Here is a 13069-nt window from a genome sequence, read left to right on the forward strand (position 1 = left end):
CGTAGCACAGAGCCTCTGTCCCAGGCCCCATTTGGTCTGAGGAAAACCACTCTTAAATCTTTTGACACCACCATTCTTGCCAAATCCCATCTGAGTATTAAGGAAACCATCAGGATTCTTTATTTTTCTGCATATTAACATAAGACAATCTGTTTTCTTTCAGTTCGGGAGTAACAATAATTACATGAACATGGCTGAGGCAAACAGTGCTTTCTTTGCAGCCAGTGAGGTAGGTGTCTGCCTTCATATGTCTGCTCATGTTTTGTGTGTCATTTAGATGGTTTAAAAGGCTTGCAGGGAAAAAGCAAAGTATCGAATTTATCTCTCTTATGTGGTGCAAGGTAACGACTCTGGAGGAGAAACGAGAAAAACCTTTTGGAAAAGAAAATGACGTGACAAGTCTATCAGTTGTCCAGAGGCTGTTACCAACGTTAGTAATTCACACACATCTCTTGATGGAAAAAAATGCTCATGCAAACGAAAGTGAATACATAAGAAAGTACATAAAATCTATCTTCTCAAATAGGTATCTGAGCAAATCAAGTGGTGATTTTAAAACTTAGGGTGGAAGTGACGTTCAATAGAAAATACTTCAACTTGGCTGAGCTCTGGAGATAATTTCATTAAGATACCCTGGTTGGGGAAAGGATGCGGCAGGGTAGTATTATGGTCACTTGGGTCTTCAGGGGAGTGATATGAAGCGAGTGTTTTGTTTTCTCGTTAGAGTCCCCACAGCCTATTACAGTGCCTGGCACTTAGTAGGTGTTCAATGAATATAGATAGAATGAATGAATGAAAGGATATGTTCCAAGACTTGGCCATGGGGGGAAAAACTAGGTGCCAGACTTGAGAGGCAGCACCACGTAGGCTCTGGGTCTGTCTAGAACATACTGGAACAAAGGGATCAAACGTCTTCTTGTTGCTGTTTTTACTACATGCCCTGCGGCTGTTTTCTGTGCTCACTGGCTGGCCCTCCAGAAAAACCTCAATCTTGACGAGATCAAGAAAACAGTTTCCAAAAAAAAAGGCAAACCGTGAGATATCAGATTTTTAAAACAAGAACACACAGGTGAAAGTGGTCCAAATGGGACATTTCCTCCTGGGGTTCCTATAATAAAAAGTCTTCATTTTCCCAAATACATTCTCAAATATAGGAAACTGAACTAACTTGACCCCAGAGGATGAAAATCATAATGGCTTTGTAAATGATCTCGGTACAGGGAAGCAAGTGGTATGAAAGAAATTAACTTGGAGAAATTAGTAGAAAAAAATGAGGAATCAAGAATTAAGGGTATTCGTAGATGAATCATTTTTCCCAGTGACCATCCTCTCTCTCACCAAGAAGACGGCCCAGATAAGGGATATTGTCTGGCACTAGCTGCTGTGTTGTTTGTGATAATGAACACAAACCCCATCTGTAAGGACAACATGATGTTTCATTCTGTAGGATTTTTTTCCCTACATTTGAATCAAACATTGATGAAAGCTCTACTGCCAGCAGCTGTTCAGAGACAATTTAATTCCAGCTGTGATAATTCACCGTGTCAGACATTGGCTGTTATATGTTGATACAACAGTTCTCGGGATTTGCATTTTTATCAAAAGGAACAAATGTTTTGAACATTTCAGTACAGATGGTATTTAACCATGTACATACTATTTTAACATGTTCAAGGTAAACACTTGAAGAGTCCGTATCTGTGAGAAGGAATCATGTTGGCTCTCGATGATGAACCTGATACCGGTCATACGGCAGGGCTGCAAAAGTCTGTCTTTTTTTGTCGGTGGTGGAACCATACATAGTTATTGTAGCTTTTCAGACATACCCAGTGTTTGCACCTTCTCTTTTCTCTAAGGAATGCTTAACTTTATTGTTCATATATTACCTCTCTTTAAAAGTGTTTCAAGATCTTAGCATTTTTTTGGTTATTTATGGTAATGTCGTTTTATTATATTGTTTTGCTAGGTTTTGCTCTAGTAATGGACCCGAGTCTTCCTTAAAATTAATTTTTTTTAAAATTACCCCACAGGGACGTATTACACGTAAGACATCTCTCTGTCCCTTAACAAAAATAAAGACAAAAGCCTCTTTAATTTTGACCGCCTAGCAGAAGACATGCTTTACGTTAGAGTTTAAGACCTAATCTTATACAATGATTTTGCCGTACATCTTTTCTTGAACAAAAAAGAAAGCCCAAGTAAATGTTAATGCACCGCATTATAGCATGTGCCTAATTTCCCAATCATTGCATTAAAAGTAAATTTATTTGGTTTTTTAACATTTTAATGAGTGCAAAGTAATTCAGGCAGACTTTAGGTTTGAATGCTGGAAAGTCGAAATTGTGCCTGAAACCAATTCCCTTCCCATAGATACTGCCCTGTAGATAACACCACGGGGACTCAGATACTCCGAGTTGGAAATTCACACATTTGCTTTATGTTTTCTGTCTGTGTCATGATTACCCTGACCATTTTTAAAGTACTTTAAATATTTATTGAAATAATATTTCAAGTGTTAATTACAGTGGTAATGAAAACAGCCAAATGCCACATATCAAGAATGAGTGTTTATCCGTATTGTTAATGTGATATGTTAGATTTCATTAAGCAGTAATGGGGTAGCAAATGAGTCACAAATTACAGTTGCATCTGTTACTAGACCACATTAGTGCCAAAGTAACGGCAAATGCCAGCTATAGGGCTATGTTCATTAGCCAACCACGTTTGTGGCCAATCTATCCCTTTGTGTTTGAGAACTCGAGGTACCACAGGCAGACATTGATATCTTTTGGGGGGGGGGGTCAGGATTAGAATAAGTATGTCAAAGAATCTCATACTCCATCCTAGCTTTCAAATATCTTTTTATGCTCTCACGTTTTGCATATATAGCAAATCTGCTAGGGACCTCAAGATGTTCACTTGTGCCACCGTAGCCTCCCATAGCTTGTGACCTCTTTATTTTTGGGAAGATAGAACTAACAGTGGACAGATCCTATATGTGGGATGGTTTTGGTTTTTTTTTTCCTTGAGTTTGTTTCTATTTTCTCACAAGTGATTATTAAGTTATAGTGTCATTAATAGTTTGAGAAATGATGGTTTGTAGCTCTTAATTAGTTCTCTAAACCAATTGTCTCAGATTCAAATTACCTTGCATCAGTTAATTCTTAAAAAAAAAAAAAATGCTACTTATAATGGATGATACCTTTGATCTTCTGAGCTAGGAACAAACTATATCTGACCCCTTCACCCTGCCAAAACGAATATCCTGGATATTAGTCTTCCACCCCAACCCCACCAAATCCAAGTTCTAGTTTAAGAAAGGTGGTTAGCTTGATAGAACATGGCAGCCCTGGTTTGCATCCAAATACCCAGTTTTCAAACACTATCTTTAAGACTTGAAGTAGCAATGAAGAGTGTAATGTTATTATTTCCTTAGGTCTTGAGAAATAACACTTTTCGGAATAAGTGAGCAACCTCAGTCGATTCAGTACGTCTGTATCAGTGTATTTCTGTGCTCATTCTCTAGTCTTTTTTGGTTTTGTTTTGTCTTTTTGTTTGTTTTGTTTTAAGTGGAGCCCGACATGGGGCTTGAACTCAAAATCCTGAGATCAAGACTTGAGCTGAGATCAAGACTCATGATTAACCAGCTGTGCCCCCCAGGCACTCCTATAGATAGTCTTTCGAAGTTGAAGACTGCCAGAAGTGTTCTGATGGATACATATTAAAATCATCATGAAAGAAAATAACTCTCCTTATAGTTTAAATAAAAGCCCTGGGACCTTCTAATATATGCTCTGATAATCCTTATATAAAATTTTGTATTATAAATCGTAACAATTTCCACAGAAGCCTTCACTGCGCTTGGGAGTAGACCAATAAGGAAATTAAAAAAGCACACCCCAAATTTAATATTACGTGTTTTGTATGTTGTGGCAGAAAGTAAGTATGTGTAATGTTCACTTCCGGATTAATGTTGTGTGTGCGCACCACAAAATCGTCAGCATTTTATGAAGCATGTGGATAATGTAAGCGGTTTGAGCTGTTTCGCTAACATATCAATAAAGTGGCAATTTGTTATATAGCCAAGTCTAATGTCGCTGATGCTCTCACTAACAACAAAGACAGATGTTGCTAATTAAGTACGCATTAAAAAACTGTTAATACTGATACTCCATTAAAACCATATGATAATGAGACTTAAATCTTTAATCAGAACGATCAGCAAAACTTTATATATGGAAATCTGTGTTTAAGATGTTTTCATTTGAGAAATAAATATTTGGCCTAGCTATGCAGTGTTATCATGCAACATCTTTCTTTTTCCCTCTAAGGAGAAATAAGACGTAGGAAGAGAATATGAAGATGTCTCTATTTTGTTTCCTTTTAGCAGACATTCCATACGCCAAGCCTTGGGGATGAGGAGTTTGAGATCCCCCCTATCACGCCTCCTCCAGAGTCAGACCCCTCCCTGGGCATGCCCGATGTTCTTCTACCCTTTCAAGGCCTCAGTGATCCACTGCCTTCCCAGGGAAGTGAGTTCACACCCCAGTTTCCCCCTCAAAGCCTGGATCTTCCTTCCATTACAATCTCAAGAAATCTCGTGGAACAAGATGGCGTGCTTCATAGCAGTGGGTTGCATATGGTAGGTGCTACCTTTATTGCCTGAAAGTGTTTTTTTTTAATTGTTTACACTACTCATGATAAAGACCTGAGAATGCACGTTCTGAAAGGGGCTTCTGCCCATCTGCCGAAGGACCTGAGGATTATTCTTCCCGGTGCCATTTAAACAGAGGCGAGAGGGTTATGGGTTTATGAATGATCACATGAAGGAAGATGACCCAGCAAGATCCTTCTGATCTGAAATGATTTTCAACAAGTCTGATCCGTTGGTTGGGAAGTAGGCAGTCTTCCCTTGGCTTTGGTCTAACACAGAGATGTACTTGAGTCGGAAGTTTGCCCAGGAGAGATTTTAGAAATGGAGGCCCTTACCGGGTACCTAGGCCTTTTGCATTCGTTGGATCATAACATAATGTTTATGCTACATGATTTGCTCCTACCTCAAATGAAATATCAAACTGTGATACAGAGAAAGGGAAAAAGAGTAATTGCTCATAGCCAGCAGAGGAAAACATAGAGTCGGTTATTGTGTGAAATATACCTAATTGTGTTATTTATTGTCATAAACATGGACTAAGGCACTCCAGAGAGCCAAAATCACTAATGCAATAATTTTGGTTCTGTTTTTCTTAGTGTGCAATTATAGTCAGCAATCACCAGAGTAAATCTGCTTAAGTATTTTAAAGTCTTCTGCTGGGATTGGTTTTTTCTTCCATCATACTATATATAATACATTTGTGTCTATCTAGGTGAGGTACTAAGCAGACGTCTTAAAACAAGATTAATGGTTTATAGGGCTTTTTTTTTTTAACCCTGCTAAAATGAAACAGATGTGTTGGTATAACAAAAAACAAATCCTATTTCTTGTTTACATATTTCTCTGCACATTAGGACCATGCCAGTGATGTTTATTGGTTTCATTGTTAATTCCCCAGATAACAACAGATGATTGCAAAATATATAGTGGATTAACGGTGCAAAGATTCAGCGTGCTCTCTGAGATATAAGATTACTTTCCCAAATAGGATTGCGGCAACATAATTTTCTTTGCTTGTGATCTTTTGTGTTTGAGCTGAACATCAGGGCTGTTATTTTTACTTTTTTTTTTTTGTCAGAAAATAAGGCAGCGAACAGTCGGGAAATGGTCATTAAGTATTCATAAACGTCCCTCACCATCGCAAATAATTGTTTCCTGTGGACTTTCTTAACATTGCTGTTCCTTTGACACTGGAATGGAGGGTTCTGTCCTCTGTTCTTCTACAGTCAGCCTTGTAGTGCTGTACCCAGAAACTCATGAAAATAAAAAGGGTGTTTAGTCACCAGGGGAGTTTACCGGGGTTCGCCATTATTCACAGATGCTCAGCGAGGCTCATTTCAGTTGCAGAAATAGTTAAAAGAGCATATAATGCATGCTAAAATGTGTATTTTATTAAATTGGTAAATATTTATTAATAATATAAGAATCTGCCTTTAAATTAAACATCTGATGAATTACCTTGCCTTAACGCTCTATAACTGTTATTGCTGCTATAAAAAAGTGTAAAGGAGGCATTTTGACTATGAAATTTCATTTCATGGTCAATTGAATTTACTATATTGGAAAGAACTAAAGATGGAATCATAAAATAATTATGATATTCACATACACTTAAAGAACAATGCTTTCACGGACTGGCCTTGGGAGAGAGGACTCAATTTTTAATGCTTCTTTTGTAATGTATTGCTAATCACCAAAGCAGTTGAATTATTTCATTGATTTTTAAAAGGAGAAGTGCTTTAGCTAAGTGCAAGCTGTTGTCACGGTACGGACATAGACCTCATCACATTTACGGAGTGCCTTTCTGAAGTTTTGCTGAACCTGAGTGATATTTATTTTGGCTTGAAACAAACTAATCTTGTATTGAAAATTCTAGTCGGATTTCACCTTGAAGAAATGTCATGGGATTTTAAATCACAAATGTTGGAAAGAATAAAATGTACTTGGACAGAATTATGATGAATACAATGTGTCGTTGGCTTTGTTCTGTGTACTACCTGACATGTTCACCTATAAACTTGAATTCAGAATCGCCAGAGGCATGGTTAAAAATAGGCTATGTCAAGGTTCTTCTAGATCTCCCTCCGGGTACCGAGTTGGCTGGCTTCATCATAATACTCCACAGCAGCTCCTTGGAGATTTGCCTTAGGAAGGTCACCAGAAAAATAATAAATAATACTTTATACATCATGCATTCGGTTTCCCGGTGTGTGCTAGATATTTCAGGATATTTCAGACCTTATCCAAGTAAGAAGTTTTATTATCCAAATGAATATGGCCGTCTGTTAAGGATTGCTGCGGTGAATTAAGACTATCCCAGAAGGAGAGAAGCCAGCTTGTTTATGCTGTATCCAACTGGCTTCTCTTCAGAGCTTCACCGGTTTTCCTTTAGAAAGACTGACAGCTTCGTCACATGACTGATGAGCCGCATTTTTGTTGGCAACAAACACAACCTGTTTATCTTCCTTATCTTTATGCCATTATATGTAAAAACAGAAAGCAGGGAACAAAACAGGAGGGATTAAAAAGAGCCCAGTGATTAGCATTCATTTTGCAACATATGCAAAGAATGCCCTCTTCGCAAGCAAATTGTTGAAAAATTGAACGTGGATGTGTTTGTGGCTTCAGAGAACAACCTTGATTTGCGTGGGTGTGGGTGTGGGAGGGGGGTGTATTTTGAAACAGGACGTGGCTGGCCAGTCAAAACCAACAGTATATTCTGGTTAAAAAAAAAAAAAAATCTCTACCTCTAAGCATTATTGTCAGTACAGATGACCATCTGGAAATTATTTTAATCTCCAAAAGATTGCAATTCTAAAAATCTACAACGTGCGCTCCAAAGGGTTTGATGGTGTTTTTTTTTTTTTTAACACCTCTCTATAATCTGCCCAGCCTGCTGAGTAGTACTGACATCAGTAGTACATCAATTTCAGAAAGTGGATTATTTTTACTAGACAGCTATTGTGACATATTGGGTCAGTCATAAATGAAAGATATTCATGCAAGCATGCAATACTTGTAATGAAGTCTCACTCTGACCTTCTGTATGATTGATTCTGTAATTTAGTTTTCTGAGGCAGTGCCTGAAATGAAATGAAATCATGTTGAACAAGTTTTGAATACCCACAGTGCACCAGGAGAAGAAAAATCGGCAGCCCTAGAGGCTTGAGAGAGCAGCTGAACGATTTATCTCTGTGCTATTATAGCCTTTGCCAGCGTTCAACATTTCTTTCTTTTTTTTTTTTTTTTTTTTTTTTTCTTATTTGGCTTAAGTACTTAATTCTGCAGGTAGCTGTAAATGGGAAAATAAAATGCTGTTCAGATTTAAAATGACAGGACAGGAGTATGTGCAGGGGACTGATAAAATATCTTGAATAGAACTGACCTTTCATGTAGCTGAAAGTTACTGGGGGATTCATCCTCATAATTACCATATAGATTATTTTTATTTCTTTCCTGCAATGAAACATTTCAGAGAGCAGTAGTGCTGATTGAATGAAAATTGAACTTGTTAACATTCTTTTCAGCTTAGCCTGTTGTACATAACAGAAGGTTAGCTTTGATGAATTTCAAAATTCTCTTTGATATCCAAGAAACAGACAGTAAAATAATTGTCTCTAGTCTGATATTTTGTATGCCCCCCAAAAGGGAATTTATAAAACACACTGATAATTCACATACTTTTCCTTCATACATTATATTTCATGTTTAGAGGACTGACATTTTTCTGTTTGATATTGCTTTGGATTTAATTGTGATACCACATATTTATAGAAAATGCTACTCTCGTTACTCTGGTCATATCAGACATAGTGTTAGGAAGTTGAAAAGGCAGGAAGTAAGGGAGGCGTATTGGAGTTTGGGAGGCTCTGTACCTGTTAAGGAAAAAGAAAAGGAATGATATAAGTCCTATAGAAGATATGCGTGCAGAGAAGAAAATTAAAAGCTTTTAAAATATTCATAAGATTCTTAAGTTACACTCTGGACAGATACCACTTATAAGCAGAGAAATGGGGCTACCAGCAGAATAACACACCGAAAACTACCAGGCCTGTTTTCAGTTTTTCTCGCAATCATTGTTTGTTATGGCTCTGATTTCAAAGTTGAATTATTTTCGTTTTTACAAAATGACTTTCATGCCATTTTTATACTTTAAGAAAAAATCTTACATTTAGAGAAATAGCAGACTTTCAATTAATACATTGTTTTAGCGATGTTGCTTAATGTGTTACAGATAAAACAGTTATTTCATGGGTCATTAATGTGTTTAACGCGTGGAACGTTCTATTAAAACAAGCCCTTATTATTGTTATGCACATGTTCATTGCCATTGTCAACAGAGTCTGCACAGCTACATGCCACAGGATAATTACCACATAGCCATTGGAGGGACCGACAGTCTCTCATACAGATTGAATGATTACAGATTGAATGATAACGACGAGTTAGATATGTTTTTGGTCAAGTAATTAGTCAAAAAAAGTATTTTTATTCTGAGTCAACAGTAGAAAAGGCACCAATGACCTCAACAGAACACCCACTTTGAGTGGAGTGGGACCTATCCGTTTCAAGTCCAAATGTGAGCACATTGAAATGGTATCACCTTTGGCAGGTATTTGCTGAGACCTACCAGAGTGCCATATATTGTTCTCAATGATTAGAGAGTGATTATCCTATGTACAAAGTTGCTTTCTCAAATAGCAGCGTCTCTTCCAGGCCATCCAAAAACTTGCGGAGTCTGATGACTGCTTTAAAGGGGCTTCTCATCCACACTTTTAACTTAGCAGTTACTATACCTTGACCATTGTGTGCCCCAAATACACAGGCCACAGGCATTTTTATGATCTGCCTTTCTCTGTAGAGCAAATAGCCTTGGCCCAGGCATAGCTTAAAATAAATGTTCTTTTTTTCTTTTTAAAGTTTATTTATTTATTTATTTGACAAACTGAGATCACAAGTAGGCAGAGAGGCAGGCAGGGAAGCAGGCTCCCTGCTGAGCAGAGAGCCCGATGCAGAGTTCAATCCCAGGACCCTGGGATTATGACCTGAGCCGAAGGCAGAGGCTTTAACCCACTGAGCCACCCAGGTGCCCCTAACATAAATGTTCTTTATTCTGTCTTTAAAGTTGAGTTAACTTCACGGTCATCCATTAAAAGGTGGAGCGTGTTCCAAACTTCTGCTAACCCCGGTTCGCGTGTGTGCAAAGCGTGGCACGTGATCACTTGCCTAATTGGTAACACTCAAGAAAAAGAATTGTTAGAAAGTCATGTCCTGATTTATTGCCCTGGATCTTGCTTTTAGCCTATATAACCTATAGTCACCTACTATATGGTGATACCGCCAGCACCTCCCAGTGGGTCAGGGACAGGAGAGACAGCATTTTTTACAATGCTCAGATTGCCGAATAAAACTGGCGTGAGGGCTCAGACTTTTTTTGTAGAGGTATGAAGGTTGTACTCCGTGCTGTTGCCCCATTTCCTTTAATCGTGGCACCTGTCACTCTTTGAAGTGGCCTCCTTTGCCCATACACAGCCTGTCCCCTCCTCTTGCCTGTCTCATGGGCAGCAGGCAGGCTCACACCTGGAACGGTGTCTGAGCTAAAATACACTAGGCGCTCAATAAGTGTTTTATCAGTTGCATGTAAGAATGAATGGAAGACAGACTGCGTATTTGCTATTAAGAGCATAACTTGATTATTAAGTAAAAATGAAAGAGGCCATTTGAGGTATAAACAGCTGTAAACATGGAATTGCTCCTTGAACTTTTCCTTGGGGCTGAAAGAAATCAACAAGGAGCCGACTCCTTGGTAAAAGAAAGGAGTGACGAGGTCTACAGGTGCAATACCATTAAGCGTTTTATGGCAAACTCTTGGAAATTTTATTTTGCTAAGAAACTATTAATTAACTTTCAGGAAGACTGTTTTTCACAAAACACTCATGTGTAGGTATGTTTGATTATAACCCTGAGGGTAGCTATTAAGGAAAAATTATCTATTTCAGGGCACATATTTTGTTGAAGTTAAGGTTTGTGGTATGTAGGTCTGTAATTACCCTTGGTATGCATTTGTCATAACGGTGTTTATTTCAGGGTTTACTGGGGTCAGGAATACACTAGCTGGCCGTGACGGTTGATTGTTGTTCATTTGGAGACAAAGTTTTTAACATCGCTATAGGATGCAGTAACTTAAATAATTGAGCGTAAAATTACTGACCTGAATTTCATATCTGTAGTTCTCTGATCTTTATTAATACAAAGCAATTTTTATTACTGATAATTGTTTAATTGCTCCATTTCTCAAGAAATATTGATTTAAAAAACCCCCCCAGTGCAGATGTGTTTAGTCACACTCGCTAATATATTTGGGTTATTTGCTTCTTAATTAGATGCTGTCTTCTGTTATGAAAACCTAACATTGGATCGTTACAGAAAATATTTATTTGTACACGTGCACAGAAGATGCACATTAGATGTTTAAAAATCTTTTATGGCAAAAATCAACCCCGAAGGAAGTAAGTGATACCGCCACGAGAAAAATATAAATAAAATAGAGTAATCATGTGTGATACCTCAAATAAGGTATCAATTCGAAAGCCTCCGTCTCGCATTTGCCTTAGAAACCCGAACCCAGTACTTGAGGATATGTAATTATACACTACTAAGCGTGCAACACACAGATATTATAATAAATGCCAATGCAAGAGGGAAAGGGGTTTCACCCGTGCACCAAGGAAAGGCCATGGAGGACTGGCCCTTGCTCCAGGCCTGGTAGAATGAGAAAGAACAGATTTAATATGTAGAGGAGGTAGAGTTTTGTTGGCTGAGAAGGTAAGAGCAAACTGCCCATTTCCCACCCAGCCCCCTCCCACCCCCAGAATCCCAACATATCTTTATATGATTCATGTCCAAGGGTAATACCCCACTGTAATTTAGTGAGGACACTTTTCACCTTGCCAATTGCTTTCAGTCTTGTTGAAGTCCAGGAGAAAGTCTCAGTGTGGGGCTAATAAGTCTCCCACACCTCTTTTATCCTTTTTAAATAAGAGAAAGCAGAGTTCTGGCTCAGAGCCTTAGGCAGGCCCTGTATTTAGACAGACTACAACCGTGTTGTTTCCTTTTCTGGGTGTTTATTTGGCATTCCGTTGGTCCACGTGTCCCTGGGTTTTAATTTATACTAGTGATCCAAAGTTTTCCCTTTTCACATAACATTATTCGGATTTTAACAGTTGACTCAAATAATTAAGGTTCAGGAATAAACTGGATCTCAGACAATTTAAGAAAATGAGGGACCACTACCAGAAATATCCATTCCACGGTTTCCTGTTTTAAGAAGAAAAGACAGAGAGGCTCTTACCAGGTGGAGAGAGAAGGGCATGGCATCTGGGCACTCCCCGCACCACCATGTGTGCAGACCATCAAAGCTCTGTTGAATTGTGTTTATGGGCAACTAGAAAGCAGTGTGCCTCCTCTTATCTTGTGAAGTCCATGGCCTGCCCGTTCAGAAAGACTTGGGTCCTCTTCAGAATGTAGGTTAAAGTGTTGGGATATATATTTATATTACTTATATTATAATCCAGTAGCCTACCATTGATTTAGATGGGTTGCCCTGGAGGGGCGATCAATTAATATCTATTGGAATAAGTAACCCTGCTAGATAGATAACCACCCTTTATGCTTACCATGACATCCTTCTACACTCTGAATAATATGCAGACTTCCTAGGATACCCTGTCATTTTATGGCCATTCCTTGCCTCTCCAGTTTCATAGCTAGTCCTGCTTTTCCTGGCCCGGTGACACTGGCCTCTCCTTTACTTCTCCATGCGCCGGGCCTTTGCACATACTCTTCTCTACCTTGGATGCTCTTCCCTCTTTTCTAGCTAAGTAGCTTCTATGCTCCTTTTGCACCTTGGCTCTAGTGGGTCACCTCCTCAGGAAGCATTCCCAGATGACCCCACCTTGCACGATGGAGTCATCTGGGAATGGCTTGTTCCCACTTCTCCGTCCATTGCATTGCCCTCTTCACCTGGCCCACCTGCTCTCACCTGTACCCGCCACCTTTCCATTTCTCAGGCATGCCAAGCTTTCTCCTACCTCAGACTTTGCACATGCTGTTCCCTCTGCCTGGAACATGATTTATTTCCCCTCCTTTCCTGGTTGGCTCCTCCTCTTCCTCCACACCCAAGATGTTTACATTATAATGGCTTAATAAAGTAGTTCTCAAACAAGGGGCATTTTGCCCCCCATCCTCAAGGGGACAATTGCCAATGTCCAGAGACATTTTGATTGTCACAACCAGGTTGGAGAGGGGAGGCTTCTGCCATCTAGTGTGTAGGAGGCAGAGATGGTGCTAAGCAGTCTATTGTGCCCAAGATATTCCTCCGCCAATGAAGTATTATCCAGACCACAGTATCAATCC

General features: G+C 39.0%; 1 protein-coding gene across 3 annotated transcripts in view; it reads left to right on the forward strand.

Annotated features, from left to right (window-relative positions):
* TOX3 (TOX high mobility group box family member 3) overlaps positions 1 to 13069 on the forward strand; it is a 111167-nt gene that overhangs the window by 80366 nt on the left and 17732 nt on the right. For 2 of the 3 annotated variants that reach the window (XM_082712166.1, XM_082712164.1), the window contains exons 2-3: positions 164 to 229; positions 4388 to 4642. In XM_082712166.1, the coding sequence (XP_082568292.1) occupies positions 185 to 229; positions 4388 to 4642 (300 nt within the window). In that variant the 5' untranslated portion in view covers positions 164 to 184. The remainder of the gene's footprint in view (positions 1 to 163; positions 230 to 4387; positions 4643 to 13069) is intronic. The other variant, XM_082712165.1, reaches the window with a different exon arrangement.

The sequence above is a fragment of the Mustela nivalis genome (assembly GCF_964662115.1).
Source record: "Mustela nivalis genome assembly, chromosome: 18".
In the NCBI taxonomy this organism is placed as follows: domain Eukaryota; kingdom Metazoa; phylum Chordata; class Mammalia; order Carnivora; family Mustelidae; genus Mustela; species Mustela nivalis.